Below are 25,986 nucleotides of genomic sequence, written 5' to 3' on the forward strand. Positions count from 1 at the left end.
AGTGCAGTGGCACAATCTCGACTCACTGCAACCTCCACCTCACGAGTTGAAGTGATTCTCCTGCCTCAGCCTGAGTAGCTGGGATTACAGGCACGCGCCACCACGCCTGGCTAATTTTTGTATTTTTAGTAGAGATGGGGTTTCACCATGTTGGTCAGGCTGGTCTCAAACTCCTGAACTTGTGATCTACCCACCGGGGCCTCCCAAAGTGGTGGGATTACAGGAGTGAGCCACCACACCCGGCCTATAGCTATATTTTCAAAAATAAAAGATTAGTGAGAAGAATGGCACAGTTTTAGATTTTTGTAACTCTCTTTTACACCTGGCTTAATAGAAGACTGTTGGGTTCTTTTTTTTAAAAAAAATTTTTTATTTCCATAGGATTTTAGGAAACGTGGTATTTGGTTACATGAGTAAGTTCTTTAGTGGTGATTGGTGAGATTTTGGTGCAACCATTGCTGAGTAGTATACACTGAACCCAATTTGTAGTCTTTTATCCCTCACCCCCTTCCACCCTTCCCCTGAGTCCCCATAGTCCATTGTGTCATTCTTATGCCTTTGCATCCTCATAGCTTAGCTCCCACTTATGAGTGAGAACATATGATGTTTTGTTTTCCATTCCTGAGTTACTTCACTTAGAATAATAGTCTTCAATCCCATCCAGGTTGCTGAAAATGCCATTAATTCACTCCTTTTTGTGACTGCATAGCATTCCATTCCATATATAAATATACACATATATTTATATATATCACAGTTTCTTTTTTTTTTTTTTGAGACAGAGTTTTGCTCTTGTTGCCCAGGCTGGAGTACAGTGATGTGATCTCAGCTCACTGCAACCTCTGCCTCCCAGTTTCAAGCGATTCTTCTGCCTCAGCCTCCCGAGTAGCTGGGATTAAAGGCGTCTGCCACCACACCTGGCTAATATTTTGTATTTTTAGTAGAGACGAGGTTTCATCATGTTGGCGAGGCTGGTCTCGAACTCCTGACCTCAGGTGATCCTCCCGCCTCGGTCTCCCAAAGTGCAGGGATTACAGGCGTGAGCCACCGCGACTGGCCGGAAGGAACGGTGAAACTTTTAAGGTGGTAGAATTATAGGATCTGATGACTCATTAGATGAAGCATGGAGAGGGCAACAGTGTGCACAGTGATGCCTTTTCTTCACAGGCATTATAGGAGGGACAGGTTGGTAGGAGGAGGCAACGGGTTTAGTTTTGGATTTACTGACCAGGGATGAGGGTTAGCTCCGTAGGTAGAGGTGTTCCGCAGGCAACTGGTGTTGCGGGACACATCATAGACAGGAGAGACCGAGCAGAGTTCAGGAGAGCCTTTATTATTAAGGTGATCACCGGCTCAGTCGGACTAGGGTCCACAAAGTCTGAGCCCCGAACAAAGGGATCAATCACTTTTTAAGCAGTTTGTGGCGGGAGTTACGTGTTGCACGAAGCGTACTTGCAGAAGCAAGAACAAAGGCAGTTAATTACTCTTACATTTGTTACACCACATGTCTTACGTCCTTGGGAATACATGCTTTTCAACACTTGCTAATCAGTTTTGTGACTTTACAGCAGCGCTAGGGAGGGAAGCAAGCACTCGCTGTGCCTCAAGGAATGTGAAACGATGGAACACAGATAAGCCTCTCCACGCATAGAGGAGAAATAAGCAGTTAATATACTCTTAACCCAGGCCTCGGGTAGGGGAGGTGCTATATTACATTCTACCTCAAAGGAAAAGAATATACTTCTTGATTAGTATACTTATAAAATTCATTAATTTCCCTTTCACTGTATAGTCCTACTAATTCCCCTAGGGCCTTGCAGTTTTGTCTCATTCGCTGCTCTATCCCCTAGCTTAGCACAAAACCTAGTTCTTAACATTGATTAAATAAATGAATCCAGTCAGGTGCTCCCATGGGTGATCTGGAAGGAGTTAAATTTGGTAGTCATGGGAGATGCTTCTGTGAAGCCATAGGAGCGAAGGTTGATTGTGGCGGCAGGACTGAACTCAGCTTCAGAATCTTTCTGGCCGCTAAACCTTCAGACTAAGTGGTGTCCTTGGGGAATGCTGCCTCAAATGGTTCGCGACGTCCTACAACATGTACATTTATTTTGGAAAATCTGTTTTCGTAAAACCTAGCATACTTAATCACCAACATTTGTTAACTTCATGGTGGCATATTAATACCTGTCAGGTTGATTTTAGTTGGAGTGGGACGGGGCTGACCTCACCGTCCCACCCTTCGGTATGAGGCCGGCGTCTTCACGACCTCGCTTTTCACAACCCCCGTCCCCGAGGGCTTATTTGGGGCTGTCGGAGTCCCCAGGACATGGCCCCGGAGTAGGGTGAGGTGCCACAGTTCGAGGTGCCCCAGTTCCCTGCGCCCGGACAGGAGGCGGTGCTCATGCCCCAGGCCCCGCTGACGCGATGTAGGCCGAGATCACCTCAGGGGCTCGCGGTGCAATCACAGAGCGCGCCGTCGCCGCTCGAGCTCTCCCTGAGATCCCTCCGCTCAGCGCCTTCAACGCCGTGTCCCGGCACCCGCACCCGGGCACACAAAAACGGGTCGCCCGCGATTCTCAGGGATTGATCGCCTCTTCAGCTAAGTTCTCTTCCGGCCCCGTACCACAGTGCCACAGGCGCAGCCCGCTTCCTCAGGTGCCCTATCCCGCGCAAGAAGACCACGGCTTCACAGAGTGTTATTTAAGGGGCGTGGCCAGCGGAACATCCCGCCCCATCCTGTGACGCACGGGGTGGCGCGCGTGGGACCCGAGGGGTGGGGCTGGGTTTAGTAGGAGACCTGGGGGCCGGGGCCGCCTGTGGACGACCATCTGCCAGCTTCTCTCGCTCTGTCGATTGGGAGGAGCGGTGGCGACCTCGGCCTTCAGTGTTTCCGACGGAGTGAAATGGCTGCGGCGGCCGGGATGATGCTGCTGGGCTTGCTGCAGGCGGGTGGGTCGGTGCTGGGCCAGGCGATGGAGAAGGTGACGGGCGGCAACCTCTTGTCCATGCTGCTGATCGCCTGCGCCTTCACCCTCAGCCTGGTCTACCTGTTCCGTCTCGCCGTCGGCCACCTGGTCCAGCTGCCCGCAGGGGCGGTACGTACATTCTTTAGGGTCCGAATGGGGCGCGCGCCGCAGCTGAGGCGGCCGAAGGGCTGGCGTGGGCGGCTCCGTGGCCCGGACAGGCTCAGTGCTCTGGCTGGATGGCAAGGGCGGGGGCGACTGCGGCCATGCTCGGCGTGGCTTTGGTGGCAGGCGCCCTGGGGGCTGAAGTAGTGGCTGCGGCGGCGGCACTGCTGCTGGTGGCGCTGGCTGTAGCACCCGCCATTGCCTTGTGCTGGGGGGCGGTGCTGGCCTCCTTGGCTGTGTATCTGATCCTAGACGGGGTCGTAGTTAAGGCATTTGTGGTTGTAGCGATGGCTGTACTGACCGCGGCAGTGGTGCCCCTAGTGGCGGTGGCTGGATTGGCGGCTGTGGGTTTGAACGACCCGGTGGTCGTTGGAGCCCTTGGTGGGGGTCCTGATGGAGATGCTGTTGGCAGCTGGCCCGTCATCCTGGAGGCTGCCCTGTGTGGTTCAGGGTTCTGTGGGCTGTAGCAGTGCCCCTAATGGCGGTTTATACCCATATTAAGGAGGATGTGTAGAGTGTGGTAATGGGAGTGACTGGAGTGTGGTAAGGGCCTTCCTCTGATGCTAATAATGTAACAGTTTCTCGGCCGGGGAGCAGTGGCTCACGCCCGTAATCCCAGCACTTCGGGAGGCCGAAGCAGGCGGATCACCTGAGGTCAGGAGTTCCAGACCAGCCTGACCAACATGGAGAAACCCCATCTACTAAAATACAACAAAACAAAACAAAACAAAACAAAAATTAGCTGGATGTGGTGGCGCACGCCTGTAGTCCCAGCTGCTTGGGAAGCTGAGGCCCGAGAATCGCTTGAACCTAGGAGGCAGAGGTTGCAGTAAACCGAGATCGTGCCACTGGACTCCAGCCTGGGCGACGGAGTGAGACTCCGTCTCAAAAAAAAAAATCATTTTCTTCAATTTAACAGCCTTATTAACTTAGCTTTCAATCTCCCAAATGTTATTTGATGGATGTGCCCTTTACAGTCAGCAATAAGTAGCTTTTGAAAACTACGCTTTTACTGACAATGCAATGTACAAACTTTTGACCAAGTAGCTTTTAAAATAATTTTTGTTTGAACCATACCAGGCATAAGAAAGAGTTATTTATTTATTTATTTTTTTCCTACACGTGGGATCTTTAAGGAAATGATATTTGACTCTGGGAAGACAAAGTTACTTTTAGTGTTTAAAGATAGTTCTATTAGCTGAGGAGTACTGTGAGGTTGTGGTGCTCCTTTCTATTTGAGACCACCAGAGAATTGAGGAGTATTACCCTTTTTCATTATTTTGTTTGATTTTCAGGATACTTAATGTTGTAATCTGCAGGTCTCATTTTGTGGCATCTAAAGAAACTTTTATGAAGAATGCTAGAGTTCTTGCTAGAGCTGATCTACTGTCTTAAAAACTCTAAAATCAGTGGCTCTAGTTCACTTGCAGTGAGAGAAGCATGAGATTGATTGTTTACTTAAACATTTCCCTTCTTTCTATACTACAAGTTACTGCTTGTCTTTTTCTATACCTTCTTTAAGCAAGTATCTGGGACTAAAATTGTGAGTAGTAGTAGAAGTAAGTAGTGAAGAAACAATATAGTGGGCCCTCTGGGGACACAAATTACACATTTGGGAATTCAACCAAGTGTAGATCTAAAATACCCGGGGAAAAAAAACCCAGTACAAAATAACACAACAATAAAAAATAATACAAATAAAAAAACACAGTTTAATAACAATTTATATAGCCTTTACATTGTATTGGGTATTGTAAGTAATATAGAAATGGTTTAAGGTATATGAGAGGATGTGCATAGGTTATACGCAAATACCTTGCCATTTTATATAAGGGACTTGAGGATCCCTGGATACAAATCTGTGAGGGGGTCCTGGGACCAGTTCTCCACAAATGCCAAGGGACAAGTGTAGTTTGACCTTTTTGGTTTTTTGCTACTAATGGTTAGAAAAGTTGCCTGGAGACACCAATAATAATTGGACATATTCTGGACAGTGTCCATCATTTAAATTTATAGTGCCTTAGTGTTTATCTGGTCGTTTATCTTATACCGTGTTTTGAGTTTCTGTTCTTTTCTACAATAGCTACTCTCTTAAGGTATTTGCAGTTTGGCTGTTCTCAAGTTACTTCTGATGCTTACTTTTTTTTTGGTAACTTTTTTTTGAAGTCTTAATAGCTATTTTGTTTAATTGTTTGGTCATGAAACGAAACTGGGTTTCTCTCTTGAAATGAAACGCGAACTGAATTTATTATTTTTTTCTCTTGTAGAAAAGTCCTCCATACATTTTCTCCCCAATTCCATTCCTTGGGCATGCCATAGCATTTGGGAAAAGTCCAATTGAATTTCTAGAAAATGCATATGAGAAGGTAAGTCTTCCAAATAATTAGAGGAAAAAAAAGAAAACTAGAGAAGTGCTTTTTAAACTTTTTTTAAAAAGTGGCAGAACATTTAAAAACATTGTAATCATATACACATCCTCAGTATAGGAAACAAAATGGAAACTGCTCTGGTTTAAGAGATGGTGTCTTATAGATACCTATCCTTTTAGCTTTTCCCATGTCCTGGGGTCGTCTTTGAGACACCATTGAGGAAACCTGTAGTTCTGGCAACTGTGGTTTAAAAACCACTGTTCTGAGTTTTCTATGCACTTACTGTCATTAAAATTGATATTAATTAACCCTCATTTTTCTTTACCATGCATCTATGGGGTTTTCTAACCTGCTCTATACATCTTCTGTGATTTCACTGTCCACTTGAATGACCCACATGACACCATAGCTACTCAATTCTTTGCCCGTCTTCTCTCTAATGAGCTTCCCTGTGCCAGTTAAGCCATTTACTTCACAGTCTCACTTTGGACTTGTCACTCTTAACTGTTTCACTTCCACAATATTAATTTAGATATCCTATTTGTAGACCATACCATCTCCTGGTTTGCTTATGCAACTCCTTAAATTATAACTATTCTTTGACCTCATTGGATCTTGCATTCCATTTACTTTCTCCTGATCCATCAGCCTTCATTCTTCACTTTCCTTTTTCCACTTTGGGTCCATGGCATGTCGTTTCTGTTACACTCTTGGCAATACTGTACTTTACATTTCCTCGACCCTGCATCTTTTCATTGTGTTCAGCTGGCAGAAGTCACCCTTGGAGGCAGCCAGTTATTGTCTCCTTCTGCACCAGATTAGTTTCTTCTTGATTTTATGATTGCCTACCTTAATGATATTTGAACACTGCTCTACAGTCCTATTATGTTCTTGTGATTGGGCCTACTTTTCCGCTCATAACAGTGACTAATTCAAACCTTCACTTTTCTAAACTTCTGAATCTTTCTACCTCTCCATCAAAGCAGATGATTTTTTTCTCCTGTTTAGGAGACAATGATTAAAAACATTGATTTAGGAGACAATTATTAAAAACCATTCAAAGAAAACTTCCTCATTTTCTCAATTTCAAATATGCAAACCTACTTGTATTTATGTTGTAATCCTATTCTCTTTTTTCCTATCACAGTAATAATTATAAAACACTTACTTTATGCCAGTACTTAGTGCTTTACAAAGATCATCTCACTGAAGCTCCACAAAAACCCTTTCAGGTATATTTGTTTTATAGATGACAAAACTGAGAAGCAGAGAGGATATATAATTTCTTCTTGGACTCACTGCTAGACAGTGGCCAAGCCAGGATTTACACATGGTCTGATTTCTGAGCCTATACTTTTATTAATGATAACAATAATGGTAAACAAGTCATTAAGATGCTAAGTAAGCCAAGGTACTCTTCTCTGCCCTGTATATAAAATTTGGCAGCAGCTTTGTGAAGAACTGCTATTATTATTATTACCATTTTACAGGTGAGAGAAACGAAACACAGAGAGATTAAGTTCTCTGACTATAGGACCAAAGTCATACAGCAAGTAGGTGGAGGAGCTGGGATTTGAACACAGACAGTCTGGCTCACTGTGTTCTACCACTTTGATTTTATTACAGCTATATTTTGCCTCTTATTGGAGGCTGAACTCTCCATCCCTCTTTTGTCTCAGGAACTTTTTACTTTTGTTTTCTCAGTGTATTGTTGACTTCTTTTTCAATGGCATCTTTCCCTTTTCTCTGAAAAATTCTTGTCACCCATTTAAAAACTTCCTTAAAATGGCTTATGAGACTCTGTATGGTCTGGCACTGCCTAATGCTCAACTCTCATCTCCTCCTTTCTCTTTCTCTTACTTTTAGGGCCTTTGTGTTAATGTGTAGCTACCAAACTAATGCCTCATTCTTCTGGTCTCAACCTAGTTGTCTTTTCCTCTGTTAGGTCTCCCTTTTTTAGATTCTCTCATCTCAGAGTTGCTTTCCTTTCTGTAATACTTGTCACATTTGCAGTTTTATGTTTGTTAATGTGATTATTTGATTAATTTGTATTTTTTCCAATAGACTAAGCTTGGTGAGTTGGGACAGTATTTTTTTTCATGATTATACCCCCAGAGTCTAGTCTTCAATAATAACCAGAAAACTGCAAGGGAAAGCATTTAACATCTAACCAAATTAATATAAAATAAAAAATGAAGTCATTTAGTGTAGGTGAGATAGTGCTAAAATAGATAAATAAACTTGTAGTGTCTTCACGTAGCAGGTACTAAAGAAAAGGTCAAATTCTTTGGCTAGTCTTGTAAAATTTGTTTTTAACCAAAGGGGGAAGAAGTCTATATTTTCAGAGGTGTTCATCACAGAATTAGCTGTAATAACTAAAGAAAACCCTGACATATCACCCATATGTCCAATAATGAAAGAGTAGTCAGTAAATTAACATTGTGATGTTTATATAGACAATAGAAAATATTGTCAATATAAACTGAAAAAAGCATAATAAGCAGTTATATTTGCTTATTTGCTACATTTGCAACTAAATGAACATAATTATATTATTACTACATTTGCAACTAATACTAAATTAGTTGCAATTTAGTATTGCAACTAAATACTACTTATTACTACATTTGCAACTAAATGAACATAATTATAAATTTGGACAAAGGAAGGAGGAGTATGGCAAGATTAAAATAATTGCTTTAAGTTTTAGGTATGTTTTTATTTTTTCAATAATGCATTGTTTTGTGATTTTAAAAAGTTACTGTCTTAGTGTTGCATATTTTTTGTAACATCACTATATGTACTTTTCTTTTTTTAGTATGGACCTGTATTTAGTTTTACCATGGTAGGCAAGACATTTACTTACCTTCTGGGGAGTGATGCTGCTGCACTGCTTTTTAATAGTAAAAATGAAGACCTGAATGCAGAAGATGTCTACAGTCGCCTGACAACACCTGTGTTTGGGAAGGGAGTTGCATACGATGTGCCTAATCCAGTAGGTGACACTGTTACCATGAATAAAGACAAATCTATACCTCAGTAGTTATAGCTAATAGTGAGACATTATGCATTTAAAATGTAGAAACAGCCAGGCATGGTGGCTCATGCCTGCAATCCCAGCACTTTGGAAGGCCAAAGTGGGTGGATCACTGGAAGTCAGGAGTTCGAGACCAGCCTGGCCAACATGGCGAAACCCTGTCTCTACTAAAAATACAAAAATTAGCTGGGTGGGGCTGGTGGTGCACACCTGTAATCCCAGCTACTTGGGAGGCTGAGGCATGAGAATCGCTTGAACCCGGGAGGTGGAGGTTGCAGTGAGCCGAGATCACAACACTGCACTTTAGCCTTGGCAACAGAGTGAGACACTGTCTCAAAAACAGAAACAAAAAACCACACACACACACACACACACACACGCACACACGCACACACACACACACACAGAAACCAACTAAACAAAAATGTAATAAAATGTAGAACCAGTTTATTCCTTGGTTCAAAAGTCTGAAGAATCATGAGAAGAAAGGCCATGGATAACTGATAAGTAATGGGTATTTCGTTTTATATTTGCTGTCATGGCTAAACAATATTAAAGGGCTTCCTGTACAAATAATGGAATCAACGATAACTTAGCATACTGGGATTTAATCTGAAAGGGTTATAAGACAATCCTGTTACTTCATCAAAAGGACTTCCTACCTACCCATTCCTGCCTGAAATTCTAACATAAGAGCTGTTTAGAGATTGCTGACTTTAGAAGTCCTCTTTTAATGCAACTACTTCAGGTGTGGGGTACACCTATGTGTATGTTTTACTCTCGAAAGCCAAATATGAAATTGTTTTAAGTTGATATAGAACACAAATCAGACAATTGGCCCCAATGCTTGGTGTGGGCTCTGGCTGTGAATGTAACACACATTAGCCAGTACCCTAGTATAGCAGTTAAGAGTTAACATTAAATCTTGTTTCTAGTGATGGGGAATGAGGGAATGAATGGCTTTTGGCTCTCCTTAAGGCCAAAAAAGGGAGCCCTGGAAAATCCTTCTGCTCAGATATATCTATTCATTTAGACTCTATTCATTTAGAGTCAGATAGATCTATTCATTTAGACTCTTAAAATGTAAATGCCCAAAGGGTTAAAACCATTAGTTGTGTTAGTGTTACATAGTTATAATAACCTAAATGGATTTTATGATAAAACAAAAATGTGTTTTAATGCTGTATCCCCTTTTTGAATTTTTTTGAAGGTTTTCTTGGAGCAGAAGAAAATGTTAAAAAGTGGCCTTAACATAGCCCACTTTAAACAGCATGTTTCTATAATTGAAAAAGAAACAAAGGAATACTTTGAGAGTTGGGGAGAAAGTGGAGAAAAAAGTAAGCAAAATGTTTTATGTTTGTCCTAACATTTCTACTTCTCTGTGAATAGAAAAGTAGAGTATATATGTGTGTAGTATATAAAAAACAAATTACAGTGTATGTAAAACTACCTTGGATTTATGGGAGGGTTGTGTAATGATTACCATGAAGTTGTAACTGAGAATACAGTTTTTATACTGGGCTGCAAGTTAAATATTGCCTTCAGAAGCAATTGCTGTGCCCATAGTAGGAAGCAACATCTGCCCACAGGGCAGCAGGACCCAGGGCAGCAGGTCGCTATATTCTGGGTCTGGCCTTTGGCCTCAATAAGAGGTCCAGAATCTTTGTTTTTGGTATACTTAAGTTGATATGATATATTTTCTAACCATACAAGAAACTGATGTATAAATTAGAATGCCAATGTAATAATGCATGTGAGACATATAATTACAGCACCAAGAAATCCAGAATATTTACTGATATTTTTATTGACAAATATAATTGGAATGCCAAATGATCATTGGAAGTTCATTTAGTGAATGTGGAATTAACAGGAAATTAATTGGATAATTTTTATTAGTTGAGTGTCATCAAATTAAACTTGCCTGGTGCATTTGTCTCCAGTGTTGGGATATACTAATTGGTGATTATAGTTTTCTTTTATATATGGCCAGTAATTCCATTTTGGCCCTGATCTGCCTACTTTTAACCTGTGAAATAATCTGATCTTTGGCTACTATTCCTTGGGAAGTACCTTATTATTGTCGTATGCACTATAAATAACCTTTTTTCTGCCTTTGTTATTGTGACCTGGAAATCAAATAACCACATTTATTCTTTTCATGATGAAGCACTCATGAGTGGGGTTTTGAAATGTGTTTCTGGGATCTGTTTTGGCTGTTCAGAGGGACAGGGTGCTTCCCATTGTTTGGTTTATTGCCCGTCTTTCTTTGTTGTTGTACATAGTCACATGTCTGTCTACAGACTTTTTTTGATGATATGAATAGGATCTTGTTTGTTCTTGAGTTCTGTTTTTAATTCTCAATTTTCTTTCACTTTTTGGAAATAGTAATGAGAATAATCTTTTTTTTCTCCCTAGATGTGTTTGAAGCTCTTTCTGAGCTCATAATTTTAACAGCTAGCCATTGTTTGCATGGAAAGGAAGTCAGAAGTCAACTCAATGAAAAGGTAGCACAGCTGTATGCAGATTTGGATGGAGGTTTCAGCCATGCAGCCTGGCTCTTACCAGGTTGGCTGCCTTTGCCTAGTTTCAGGTATGGATAAAGAAGATATTACACTTGGTTATTTAACTTTGTATAATTATTGTAGTGTTGGTATGCTTTGCCTTAACAAAGATAAAAATTAAACAAGTAAAACATACAAAATGGGTAAGATTATAAATCCTCTTTCTTCTGTAAGAATTCAAGACAAATTTTCTTTATATAGTGAGCTCATTTAAAGTAAGTTTCAGTTTATTAAAAAGGTGATTTGTTGTCTGTCTAGTCTAATATTTTATTTATGTTTTTGTTTTTGAGATGGAGTCTTGCTCTGTTGCCCCAGCTGTAGTGCAGTGGTGTGATCTCGGCTCACTGCCACCATGCCCAACTAATTTTTGTATTTTTAGTAGAGACAGGGTTTCATCATGTTGGCCAGGCTGGTTTCGAACTGCTGACCTCAGGTGATCCACCTGCCTCAGCCTCCCAAAGTGTTAGGATTACAGGTGTGAGCCACTGAGCCCAGCCTAGTTTAAAAGCCTGCTTACCTCACGTATTCTTTATCCTCAGGAAAGTCTCTGAACTATACCTAAAAGTGATATAGCTCTTCTCTAGCACTTGTTTGAAATCTTTGGTGGCTTTTTATTGTATTGTGAAGTTTCTTTGTTTTGAATATTTGTGCCTTTATTTAATTTTCTGTTTCTTAAGGATAGGGACTGTCTCTGATATAAAGAAATATTGCTCTTAGGACTTGATCTATAGCTTAGTGCTTAGTGTTTTGCATATTAGTAGGCTTTCTATACTTTTGTTGATTTATTGGCATTTAGGTGACAGATGGGGTGGAGATAGATTGCTAGTCTCTTTTCTTCTGTTTCTGCCCCCTCTATCTCGTTACAGATTAGAAGAGGGGTGGGAGTAAAAGGAAGAGCCAGGAGAGATTCCCTAAAGTTCTCTGGAACTCATCATACCTTATATTTGCAAGGCGCTTTGCAGTTTCAAAATGTTTTAATATATCTTATATTAGAACACCCAGCACAGCCCTGGACTTGTAGTGGGTTCTCCATAAATGTGCATTTCTTTTTTTTTTTTTTTTTTTGGAGATAGAGTCTCGCTCTCTCGCCCAGGCCGGAGTGCAGTGGCGTGATCTCGGCTCACTGCAAGGTTTGCCTCCCAGGTTCACACAATTCTGCTGCCTCAGCCTCCCGAGTAGCTGGGACTACAGGCACCCGCCACCACGCCCAGCTAATTGTTTTGTACTTTTAGTAGAGATGGGGTTTCACCGTGTTAGCCAGGATGGTCTTGATCCTCCTGATCTTGTGATCCGCCCGCCTCGGCCTCCCAAAGTGCTGGGATTACAGGCGTGAGCCACTGCGCCTGGCCCATAAATGTGCATTTCTACCTGCCTGTTTCTACCTGCTCTGTCTCTTGGATGAAGTCAGAGCTTGCTATGTTAGGCCCTTCACATTCTGGCCCAGTCTTTCTTTCTTCTACTCATACCAACTAATTTAACCAGATTATTCAATTCACTTTCTTAAACAGGCCTATGTTTTCCTGGTTCGACTGTATTCATACAGTTAAGCCCCAGCATCTTCTCTTCTGTATACATGGTTTCAGCTGATCCTCAGTAACAGATTAACAGTCTTGTAAATGAAACAGGGTAGGAGTTTTTATTAGAAGGCTTGATTTAAGAGGGGGCTTGGGAGTCAGACTGCCTAGTTTTAAATTCCAGCTCCAATGTTTGCTTTCTGTGTGATCTTATGCAGCTAGCTATAACTTGAGGTTAATAGTATGTACCTCACAGGAAGATAAAAGTGAGTAATTCATGTAAAACACTTAACGTGGTACCTGCTACATAGTGAACATACTATTTAAAGGTAAAGTTTAGGAGTTGAAGGTTGTTTTCTGAATCTGCTAGTATTTTCACCCCCTACAAAAAACTATTGTATTAGAAAGTGAAAAGTAGAATCAGATTCCATAGAAGAACCAGAGTGACTCTTCTGCTATAAGACTTGATTTGGTATTAAAATTGGAATTTTATGTTAATTTAAAAGAGTATCCTACTTTCTGTTGAACTGGAAAATACTTCTAAAGGAATTTCTTGCTTGTTTTAGGCCTTTAGTTTGAACACAGGCAATGTGTTAAGAATCTGGGATATATATGTTAAACAAAGCACAGTTCTTGCCCTTAGGGACTATGGACATTTTTAACAATGTAAGATTTTCATGACTTCCAGTATGTTCCTGGTTCTGATTTTTTTTGTCAATTATTTTAGAGTCATTAAAGTTGGTTAAATAAGATGCTTTATGCTTGGTCTTGGTTCTCAAAATGAATTTGATGCTAGAAGGTTATTTCTTTATTTAAGAAAATCATCTTTATCTTTTAATTACAGACGCAGGGACAGAGCTCATCGGGAAATCAAGGATATTTTCTATAAGGCAATCCAGAAACGCAGACAGTCTCAAGAAAAAATTGATGACATTCTCCAAACTTTACTAGATGCTACATACAAGTAAGAGCTATTCAGATAACATATTAAGCTGAAGCAGGAAATTACACATTAAAACACAGTTAAATAGTATTTCCAGTTAAAAAACAGTAATGTTGGCAAAGTAAGTTGGTAGCTGTGATCTTTGGACTTTTGAGACATAAACTATTGGCATCCTGTGTCTTACTGTAATCCCAGTGACTGGGTATGGTAAAAGTTTGCTAATGAACTGTAATGGAGTCTTTTGTAATCAAAATCGTTTTGTGCTGGTCTGTCTCTTCCCTAAGAGAAAAAAAACTCTTGACTTGTGATAGTCAAATATAAGAGACTATTATACCTGAAAAATGTATTCATTATGACACTTTATTTAAAGGTTGAGGCATGAAATGTATCTGCCAAAATGTTAAATTTGTGTCTTTGGTTCATTCCTTAGGGATGGGCGTCCTTTGACTGATGATGAAGTAGCAGGGATGCTTATTGGATTACTCTTGGCAGGGCAGCATACATCCTCAACTACTAGTGCTTGGATGGGCTTCTTTTTAGCCAGAGACAAAACACTTCAAGAAAAATGTTATTTAGAACAGAAAACAGTCTGTGGAGAGAATCTGCCTCCTTTAACTTATGACCAGGTTTGTTGGATTTTTCAGTTTCATTGCTGCCTTATGACTTTGAGGATCTGTGACTAATTTTTAAAAGGGACAATTTGAGATTTTCTGTATACTGTAGCTTAAATTGATCAGCTTCTCTATTTTTAGCAAATTCCCTATAACCTTACCTAAAATATCTTAATGTTATTGCTTCTTGCCATTAAGCTTTATCAGACATGTTTTGGGTTGATGGCTTAGAGATCTTTGGGGATATTTCTTCGGTACTTACTTCCTCTGCTTCAAAGTCTGGCTTCTGTACGTAGAGGATATTATGTGCATGTTGTGTGTCTTATGAAATGTAGAAGCCTCTGAATTACTTAGAATTCTATATGTCCATAGTGGCCTGGGCATGAGCAGAGACTTCTAAAAGTAGTAGTAGTAGTAATGAGGACTAGACATTTACAAATACTACATGCAGCTTGCTGGGTGGAACGGAAGAAAGGACAACTCACTGCACAACCTGACATTCCATCTTGGAAGCAAACATTGGTGATATCATCTTCCTGTTATCTTTTGTGTTTTTGGTCCTATATTAATATGGCACATTACACTGATTTTCAGATGTTAATTGTATTCCTGGGATAAATCCTACTTTGTCATGGTGCATAGTTCTTTTTATATGTTACTACATGTAAACTTGCTGGTGTTTTGTTGAAGATTTTTGCATCTATATTCGTAAGGGATATTGATCTCTAGTTTCACTGTGATGTCTTTGGTTTTGATATCAGGATCATACTGGTCTCAGAATGAATTTGGAAGTATTCTTTTTTTCTTCTAATTTTTGGAAGAGTTTGTGGATGATTGGTGTTAATCCTTTTTTACATATTTGCGAAAATTCAACAGTGAAATCATCTAGATCTGTGCTTTTCTTTCTGGGAAGACTTTACTTACTAATTCAACTTATTTGTTACAGGTTTATTCAGATATTCCATTTCTTCTTATGTCAGTTTCAGTAGTTTATATCTCTCTAGGAATTTGTCCATTTCATCTGGCTTACCTAATTTGTTGGCATACACTTGTTCATAGTATTCTCATAATCCTTTTTATTTCTGTAAGCTCAGTAGTGATGTCTCAACACTCATTCTTGTTTTTAGTAACTTTTAAAATAACAGCTTAATTGATATATTTACATAGCATAAATCCATCCATTTAAAATGTACACTTTGTGGTTTTTAGCATATTAAGAGTTGGGAAACCATTATCATAATTTTAATTTTAGAACATTTACATCACTCCCAAAAGAGAGCTGGTACCCATTAGCAGTCATGCTTCATTCTCCCTGACCGCTGCCCCTGGCAACCATTAATCTCCTTTTGCCTCTATGAGTTTGCTTGTTCTGGATATTTCATATAAATGGGATCATACCATTTGTAGTCTTTTGTGACTAGTTTGTTTCACTTAGCATGTTATCAGGGTTCATCCATGTTGTAGCATGTATCAGTACTTCAGTCTTTGTTATTACCAATAATATTCCATTACATGGGTATACTACATTTTGTTTATCTGTTCATCAGTTGATGGACATTTGAGTTGTTTCCACCTTTTAAACTATTATGAATAATGCCGCTCTAAACATTTGTGTACTGATTTTATGTGGACATGTGTTTTCAATTTTGGGGGGTCATACCTAGGAGTAGAATTGCTGGGTTATAAGGTAACTTTGAAGAACTGCCAGACTGTTTTTAAAAGTGGCTGCACCACTTTCAAATCTCACTAAACAGTGTATGTTGGTCCTGACTTCACCCCCTCACCAAACTTGTTACTTGATTTTTTTATTATAATAGGTTTGAAGTGGTACATTTTTTTTTTTTTTTCTGAGACAGAGTCTTGGTGCAATGCCCAGGCTCTAGTGCAATGGTGCGACCTTGGCTCACTGCAACCTCGGCTTCCCAGTTTCAAGCTATTCTTTGTCAGCTTCCCAAGTAGCTGGGTACACACCACCATGCCTGGCTAATTTTTGTATTTTTGGTAGAGACGAGGTTGCATCATATTGGCCAGGCTGGTCTCGAACTCCTGACCTCAAGTCATCTGCCTGCCTTGGCCTCCCAAAGTGCTGGGATTACAGGTGTGAGCCACCATGCCCAGTTGGTATTTTGTTTTGATTTTGCATTTCCCTGGTGACTAGTGATGTTGAGTGTCTTATGATGTGTTCTTTGGCTTTGGTATACTTCTTTGGAGAAATGTCTGCTCACATCCTGTTCCCATTTTTAAAATGAGTTGTCTTTTTATTATTGAGTTGTAAGAGTTCATCTATTTTTTTTTTAATGTGCTTTTGGTGTCAGAGAAACCAATGCCTAATCAAAGCGTATGAAGATTTATTTCTGTGTATTCTTCTTAGTGTTTTGTACTTTCATATCTTACATTTAGGTCTTTGATCCATTTTGAATTAATTTGTGTATATGGTGTGAGGTCATCATTCTTTTGCATGTGTTTATCCAGTTGTCCCACACTGTTTGTTGAAAAGACTATTTTTTCCACGTTGAATTGTCTTTGTAAAAAAATCTATTATAGCCAGGCACAGTGGCACGTGCCTGTATTCTCAGCTACTGAGAAGCTGAGATGGCAAGGTCGCTTGAGCTCAGGACTTGGGGTCCAGCCTGGGTAACATAGCGAAACCCTGTCTCTGAAAAAATAAATACATTTTAAAAAGCCTCTTGACCATAAATTTAAGGCTTTATTTCTGGACTCAATTCTATTCCATTGATATGTTTAGTCTGATGCCATTACAGTAGTTTTGTAATAAGTTTTGAATTCGGGACTGTGAGTCGTCTGACTTTGTCCTTTTCAAGGCTGTTTATCTACTCCTAGTCCCTTCAGTTTCCATATGAATTTTGGGGTCAGTGTGTCAATTTCTGCAAAGAAGCTAGCTGAGATTTTTGACAATGATTGCATTGTATCGCCATATTAATTTGGGAGCACAATTTTAGTCTTTAAATCTGTGAACATGGGATGTCTTTCTATTATTTTAGTTCTTTAATTTCTTTCAACAATGTTTTATAGTTTTTGGTGCACAATGTTTAAACTTCTCTTGTTAAATGTATTCTTAAGTATTTTATTATTGTTATTTTTTTGATGTTATTCTTTCTTCTGCCAGTTCAAATCTGCTGTTGATCCCCTCGGGTGAATTTTTCATTTCAGTTCTCATACTTCTCAGTTCTTGAATTTCTGTTTGGTTCTCTAAAATAATATATTGATATTCTCCATTTTACTAGAGATATCTAGGCACATTTTACTATAGTTCTTTGAACCTATTTATAATAGCTGATTTAAATTCATTATCTAGTAAGTCCAATGTCTGGGCTTCTTCATGGTTAGTTTCTATTAAACTGCTTGCTTTTTCTATGTACTTGCCATACTTTCCTGTTTTGGTGTGTTTTTTGTAATTTTTTTTGTTGAAAACTGTACATTTAAAATAATGTGGCAACTGTGGAAATCAGATGCCCTCCTCCCTGGGTTTATTGTTGCTGGCTTTTTGTTGTTTTTGTTGTTGCTGCTGCTGTTTGTTTACTGCCTTTCCTGGATTAATTATGTCATTCCTTGTTCAGTGAGGTCACTGAAATCTCTGCTTACCTTAGTGGGCATCTAATATTTGGACAGAGATTTACTGAAGTGCTTTGAACAGCCAGTCTCCTAGCTTTTGCTGAAGGGCTCTGTATGTGTGTGTTAGGGGATGTTATTAACACTCCAACAGGCAGTTACAAGTCTGCCTTCACTACCTGTGTGTACAGGTCAGTCAGAGATAAAAGATTACAGCCTCTTAGATCTTACCTGGGCATATGCATGGTCTTATACATATGTGTGGCCTTCAAGATTCTCTTATGTTGGAACTTTTCAAAGTCTCCTGTGGACATCTTACTCCCCAGTTTTCCCTTTTAAACTTCTTGTTCTGTCTCTTAGCACCAACTGATATCACCATCTCAGGCACCTTCAGTGTTAAACAATTTTTGCTAATTATTTTTGGAAAATTTGCTCTGGCTCCTCTAATAGTTGTTAGGCTTCTGGCTTTCACAGCTGCTATAGTTGTCATGCTGTTGGTTTCCGGGGCTACCACGGATTTGGGGAGAGGAGGATGAAAGAAATACAACTTTCAGTACCACAAAGCTTACTCTTCTTACCAAGATTCAGATTTCTTTTTCTTGAATTAACTCTCCTTAGATTGTTGCAAGCCTTTGGTTAATCTTCCAGAATTTTGAAAAAGTTGACATTAAGATTGTTGCTACTGTTTTCATTTTTTGGAGGAGTGAATTTTTGTAGGTTCTTACTTCGTTCTTCAGGGCGATCGCCTCTTTCTGTTGCCTTGCCCTCCTTTTTCACCATGGACAGTGATAGAGCATGATAACCCCAGCCACCCTGAACCAGTTACCTCTGTACTTTTAGCTGGAATGCAAGCTGTCTTGTACTAACCAAGAAGTTAAACTAATTTTTTGTACTGTTGAAGTATGTTATTTATAACAATCAGGAAATGCTTTCTCATTTTAGCTCAAGGATCTAAATTTACTTGATCGCTGTATAAAAGAAACATTAAGACTTAGACCTCCTATAATGATCATGATGAGAATGGCCAGAACTCCTCAGGTGAGTATCTTGGCTACATCTTCCCCTCTATACCCCCAGTTTTTATTTATCAACAGAAGAAATAGCTGGGTGTGGTGGTTCACACCTGTAATCTCAACACTTTGGGAGGCTGAGGTGGGAGGATCACTTGAGGCCAGAATTTGAGACCAGCCAGGGCAACATAGTGAGACTGACCTCATCTCTACAAAATTTTTTCTAAAAATTAGCTGGCCATAATGGCACATGCCTGTGGTCCCAGCTGCTTGGGAGGCTGATGTGGGTAGATTGCTTGAGCCTGGGAGGTTGAAACTGCAGTAATCCATGATCACGCCACTGCATTGCTGCCTGGGCAACAGAGCAAGACCCTGTCTCAAAAAAAAAAACAGAGAGAAAAGAGGAAGTAGAGTAGCATAAATGAGATTTTTTTAAAATTAAAAAAGTAGAATAATCATTTCTACCTAATCTTCAGTTTTATATATTCTAAAAACATATTTTTACCTAATTGTAGATAATATATGTGCTTTTTTTTTTTTTTTTTTTTTTTTTTTTGAGACGGCGTTTTACTCTTGTTGCCCAGGCGGGAGTGCAATGGCACGATCTCAGCTCACCACAACCTCCGCCTCCCGGGTTCAAGCAATTCTCCTGCCTCAGCCTCCCAAGTAGCTGGGATTATAGGGGCATGCCACCACGCCTGGCTAATTTTTTGTATTTTTAGTAGAGATGGGGTTTATCCATGTTGGTCAGGCTGATCTCGAACTCCCGACCTCAGGTGATCCACCCGCCTTGGCCTCCCAGAGTGCTGGGATTACAGGCGTGAGCCACCGCGCCTGGCCTACATGCTAATCTTTAATGCTAATCATGCTCTGCATTTTTCTTTAACAATTGGGGTTTTAAAAATCAAAGTACATATTTTTCTTGGTTTTAAAAATAACATTTTGTTTAAAAAATTGTTAACATGAAGTGTACAAATTGATAGTGAAAGCCTCTCTGAAATTCCAACCCTACCTCCAAGGCATTATGGGTTTGATTTGTGTACTGTGTACTTCCAGCCCAACGCTGGCTCACTGGAAATCATCTTGAGTTAAAATAATTTTTAGTTTGCCTATTATCTAGCCAGTTTTAAAATATATGTACAGATGGTTCTTGATTTATGTGATTCAACTTAGAATTTTTTGACTTTATGATGGATTTATCAGGATGTAAACCTATCATAAGTCAAAGAGCATCTGAGTATCCTATGTATATTCATGCTTTATTACACAATTATCTGATTATTTGTCACCACATTTTAAAATTCTCTAATGAAATGTGTGGCTTTTGTTTATAGACTGTGGCAGGGTATACCATTCCTCCAGGACATCAGGTGTGTGTTTCTCCCACTGTCAATCAAAGACTTAAAGACTCATGGGTAGAACGCCTGGACTTTAATCCTGATCGCTACTTACAGGATAACCCAGCATCAGGGGAAAAGTTTGCCTATGTGCCATTTGGAGCTGGTAAGATGATTATATTTTAGATTGGAAATGTTTGTTCTGATAACATATTTGTCTCTGTCAAAATATTCTGAATTGTGTTTACAAATTATCTCTCCGTTTCCTTATAGGGACATTTTTGCAAACTTTTTTAGGAGAAGAATCTTTATAAGTTGGAGAAAAATATTTCTTTTGTACTAAATGGAATTGTTCCATAAATCCTTATATAATGCTTCACTACTTCCTAACCTGTCTGGTTTTATTAGGTCTAATTTTTATAGAACATCCTTGTTTTCCCTTACAATAGTATTTAAAGCTCTTTGTGGATTCTCTTTTAAAGAACCACTGGAGTCAGCACACCATTCAGGGAATTAATTTAGGTTAAATATCATAACAGATACTAGCATTTCACAAAAAAGCAAAGGCAGTCTTTTAAAATTAAAACTTTTCTGGAGTGTTAGTCAATGTTTTTGCTCTCTGTGAATATCCGTATGAGAAAATGTTCTTTAAATTTGGGCAGGTTGTGTGTAGGCTTGCAAATTTCATTTCCAGTAAGATCCTAAAATAATTTAGCTATACCCTTGTTTCTCCAGTAATTTCTCTGTCCATTGGTTCTCTGTACTGATTAAACTATATTCTGTGACTTTAGTCTTTCCAAAGGGATCATTTAAATGACAGATGACTTGTCATTGGTCACACTTTTTCCACATATAAAGGAAAATATAAAGTCCTTTGGGAACTTCAGATCTTAACTTTATGTAATAAATTTAATACTGTGGTGTATAACACAATATATAAAAGAATCATAGTTTTTTTTTTGAGAGAGTCTTGCTCTGTCACCCAGTCTGGAGTGCAGTGGCACAATCTCTCAGCTCACTGCAACCTCCACCTCTGGGTTCAAATAATTCTCGTGCCTTAGCCTCCTGAGTAGCTGGGATTACAGGTGTGTACCACCATGCTCAGCTAATTTTTGTGCTTTTAGTAGAGACTGGGTTTTGCCATGTTGGCCAGGCTGGTCTTGAATTCCAGGCCTGAAGCGATCTGCCCACCTCAGCCTCCCACAGTGCTGGGATTACAGGCGTGAGCCATACCACCTGGCCAAAGAATCAGATTGTTAACAGATGGGAAGAGCATTAGTTCTGTAGCCCAAATTCTGCCCCAAAGAGGAACTGTTTCTAAACTAGTAATTATCTGGTTTCCACTTGAACTTTACTAGAAATGGGTTGTGGGTTGTTCAGTTGCCTTTTATGATGGCTCATTCCATGTTTGGACAGCTGTCATTTTTAGAGCCTTATGTTAAAGCTGAATTCTGTTTCCTTTTAACATCCCATTTATAGTTGGTCCTAACCATAGTGTCTGAACTTACATTGTATGAGGTATTTGAGTACAGATATAATGTCTCCTCAATCTTTTTTTCAATGTTTGTGTTAGTTTCCTAGGGCTTCTGTAACTAATTACCACAATATGGGTGGCTTAAAACAATAGAAATTTATTCTCTCACAGTTTTGGAGGCTGGAAGTGTGAAATCAAGGTATTGGCAGGACCGTGCTTCTCCTTAAGGTTCTACAGGAGAATCCTTCCTTGCATCTTCCTAGCTTCTGGTGGCTCTTGGCAACCCTTGGCTTGTAACTACATCATTCCAATTACTACCCCTGTCTTCAACAGGCTTTCTTCTTGTTCATGTCTCTGTATCTTAACATGGCATTCTTATAAGGACACCAGTCATTGGATCTAAGTCCTACCCTAAGTCAGGGTCATCTCATCTTAATTGCGTATATAAAGATCCTATTTCCCAATTAAGATCACATTCTGAGGTTCTGGATGGACTTGAATTTGTGGGGGGATATATGATCTTACGTTAATCTTGTTAAATATCACATTACATGTCTCTAATTTCTTTACTCATTCTTTTACCTCGTAATTGTGCTGTTTATTTACGTTGGTGCATATAGTTAATTCATTTTCATAATATTACATTTTGTGAATCATCAGATTTATCTACTCTTATGTTGATTCAGTTAGGATACTTCTTGCTTGTTGCGATTAAATCCTTTGACTATTCTTCCTATAAGCCAAGCTTCTCTTTAGTTGTTATATTTGAAATATGGACCAATTTGTAAATGCTCATCTTAAATGTCACTCCTAGAAATAAGTACAGTTATGAGCCAAGCAAGCACTGTGCTAAGCACTTTCAGTTTAGGTTTTTTGATGAAAAATCTTGCAATGAAATGCCCAAATCTTAAGTCAACATTCATTGAGTTTTGACAAATGAATAACCTTTAGTTTAGTCCGATGTATCAATCTTTTAAATGGTTATTGCTTTCTGGCCCTGTCTTAAAATTTTTGCTTAGCCCCTGAGTCATGAAGATATTCTCCTGTTCTTCTCAACTGAAATTTACGCTGTTAGCATCATGGTTTGTGACCCTTCTTGAATCAATATTTGATTATGGTGTGACATAGGAGTTGAATTTCATTTTTTCCCCATGTAATATCTAGTTATTCCTGGACCTTATGTTGAAAATACTTTCTTTTCCTCATTGGCTTGCTTTGGTGTCTTTATTGATAATCAAATAACCATAAAAATATTCTGTTCTGGGCTCTCTGCTCTGTTCCATTGATCTATTTGTTGATCCTTACCTAGTACCACTCTGTTTTACCTTTAGTCTTGAAGTCAGATTTGAAATCAGTTTTATGTCCTCCAACTCAGTTCTTTTTCCAAGATTGCTTTGGATATCCTAGGTCCTTTGCATTTTTATATGCATTTTAGAATCAGCTTGTCAGTTTCTACATGGGTGTGACTTTTTAGTATATTATTTTGGGTTCATTAAATCTCATTTTCTTCCATAATCATTTATAATGACATTTGAGGTTTTGATTGGAAGGTTTTCATATTGACTTTTAACTAGGGCTTTCTTGGGACAAACAGAATATTCTACTATATTCCCAAACTAGATTACCATCTTATGAGTCAAACTTTCCATATATTTAACCCAGATTATATTTTCAGAAAAAGTAATTGGCAAAGTTATGTGATTAGTCAAGTACTGTTTTCCTAAAATGTGATATTGAAAATCTCCTGGAATTTTTAATAATTCACATTGTTTTATGTGAAAAGAATATCATCTTTTTATTATATTATCTGTACACTTGCTGTTCATCTAAAATGTAGATAAAAAATATCACCCCAGGCTAAAAGGATGAGAAAGAATTTAAACTGATTCTTACAACTTTTTCTTTTTTTTAGGGCGTCATCGTTGTATTGGGGAAAATTTTGCCTATGTTCAAATTAAGACAATTTGGTCCACTATGCTTCGTTTATATGAATTTGATCTCATCGATGGATACTTTCCCACTGTGAATTATACAACTATGATTCACACCCCTGAAAACCCAGTTATCCGTTACAAACGAAGATCAAAATGAAAAAGGTTGCAAGGAACTAATATATGTGATCATCACTGTAAGCTACAAAGGCATTCGAAGAGAATGAAGTGTACAAAACAACTCTTGTAGTGTACTTTTTTGAGTGTGTAATTCTAAAAGCCAGTTTATGATTTAGTATTTTGTTAACTGAATGGTTCTATCAAATATAATAGCATTTGAAATATTTTCTAATAGTTATGATACTTATACATGTGCTTTCAGGAAGTTCATTAGTAAAACAATTGTTCAGGGGGGATCTAGGTAATTGGCAGATTCTAAATAATATAATTTCCAGGTAGTAATTTTACGAGTACTCATAGCTCTTGCCAAATAAGTTCAGAGTATTCAAATCTTGGACTAGTCCTGCAAGGTATAAAGAATAAAAATCCCAGTGAGATACTTGGAAACCACAGTTTATTATTTATCTGGGCAATTATTGTGTGTGTGAGGATGGAAGGGTAGGGAATAATCGAACATCTAAAGCCTTGAATAAGAGAATACTAATTGTTTTGGTATGATGATACTCAGAAATGGAGATATTATAGAAAAAAGAAATCCTTTGGAATTTTAACTAAAATCACTGCATATGGGAAATTAAGAGATCCAGGACCATATTTGATAAGATTTCCTAAAAATAATGTAATTATTAATGCTAAAGACTGCTCACGTATCTTGATCTAATTACTAAATAATTACATATTTACCTCATAAATACGTATCTAGTTCTACAAGGTCACATTTATGTGGAAGTCCAAAGTCAAGTCCTTAGGGGATAATTTTGTTTTGGCTCAGTTGTTCCCTGCTTCCTCTTTTTGTTTTTTGAGATGGAGTCTCGCTGTGTCGCCCAGGCTGGAGTGCAGTGGTGCGATCTCAGCTCACTGCATCCTCCGCCTCCCGGGTTCAAGCAATTCTCTGCCTCAGCCTCCCGAGTAGTTGGGATTACAGGCACCTGCCACCATGCCTGGCTAATTTTTTGTATTTTTAGTAGAGACGGGGTTTCACCATGTTAGCTAGGCTGGTCTTGAACTCCTGACCTCGTGATCCACCCGCCTTGGCCTCCCAAAGTGCTGGGATTACAGGCATGAGCCACCACGCCTGGCCTTCCCTGCTTCCTCTCTAGAATCCAATTGGGGATGTTTGTTACTACTTATGTTGATTAAAAGACGTTAACAAACTTTTTTCTTTTTAAAATGTGAGATCAGTGAACTCTGGTTTTAAGATAATCTGAAACAAGGTCCTTGGGAGTAATAAAATTGGTCACATTTTGTAAAGCACATTCTGTATAGGAATCAACTTATCTCAAATTATAAAACTCGGGGCCTAACTATATGAGATGGCTGAAAAAATACCACATCATCTGTTTTCACTAGGTGATGCTAAAATATTTTGCTTTATGTATATTACAGTTCTTTTTAAAACAAACACTGGAAGACTCATGTTAAACTCTAATTGTGAAGGCAGAATCTCTAATTTTTCACATTAAAATTCTCTTTGAAAAAATACAGTCCTGTATTCATGAATTGTAAAGTATGTGCTTCAGTGAGCAGAGTTAGGGAATCCAGGAACTTGGGTGGAGAAAAATTACATCTTTATTTGCACTAATTTCTAACTGCAATTTAGTATTTATTTCATTTATGAATTTGGGCAGCATTAGCAGTATCCATGATTTTGTCAATAGAAATCTCAGATATTTTCATATTACAGATGTTACAGATTTCTTGAAGTATCTAGTTACGACCCCGAGATAAGGCTAGTCTAATGTTTAGTGAATAGTTTTAGACTTCACTTAACAGATTTCATTTTTAATCACAGACTAATTATTATTGAGGTGCATAAACAAGTGTGATTGCAGAGGCCTAATATCATAAGGAGGCGTGGTGGTCAAACAATGGCAATGAACTCAGCTTGATCAGATCATTTGTCCATCTGTTTTTTTTCTCTACTGTCTCCTAGAGCAGAATGGCCTTGAATGGCAAGCCATGCTAGCTGAAAAAGGTTTTTACCCACAACCTGCCCCTTCAACTAACTGCTTTAGAGTACGTTTGTTTCTAGAATTCCTCTTATTGGAACCCAGCTTCTAATGTGGAAAATTTAAGTATAGTTGGCTCCTTGTATTTGTGGGTTCTGTATCCTCTGATTCAACCAACTTGCAGGTTCAAAATATTAAAAATAAAACCCCACAACAATAAAAAAATACAGTATTAGCAACTATTTACATAATGTTCACATTGTATTAGGTATCAAATACTCTGGAGATGATTTGAAGTACACGGGAGGATGTGTGTAGCTTATTTGCAAATAGCACATTGTTTTATAAGAGACTTACTTAAGCATTCGC

At 38.8% G+C, this 25,986-nt stretch overlaps 1 protein-coding gene across 2 annotated transcripts; it reads left to right on the top strand.

Moving 5' to 3' along the window:
- The first annotated feature begins 363 nt into the window (after window positions 1–363).
- On the top strand, window positions 364–25,141 carry CYP51A1 (cytochrome P450, family 51, subfamily A, polypeptide 1). 2 transcript variants are annotated; one of them, XM_054558837.2, is made up of 10 exons: window positions 364–2,655; window positions 5,396–5,494; window positions 8,316–8,492; window positions 9,745–9,871; window positions 10,953–11,127; window positions 13,457–13,576; window positions 13,986–14,181; window positions 18,679–18,774; window positions 20,081–20,249; window positions 23,470–24,055. In XM_054558837.2, the coding sequence occupies exons 3-10, from the start codon at window positions 8,340–8,342 to the stop codon at window positions 23,646–23,648; spliced, it is 1,215 nt and encodes a 404-aa protein (XP_054414812.1). In that variant the 5' UTR covers window positions 364–2,655; window positions 5,396–5,494; window positions 8,316–8,339; the 3' UTR covers window positions 23,649–24,055.
- The last annotated feature ends 845 nt before the right edge of the window (window positions 25,142–25,986 follow it).

This window comes from Pongo abelii, chromosome 6, assembly GCF_028885655.2.
Source record: "Pongo abelii isolate AG06213 chromosome 6, NHGRI_mPonAbe1-v2.0_pri, whole genome shotgun sequence".
In the NCBI taxonomy this organism is placed as follows: Eukaryota; Metazoa; Chordata; class Mammalia; order Primates; family Hominidae; genus Pongo; species Pongo abelii.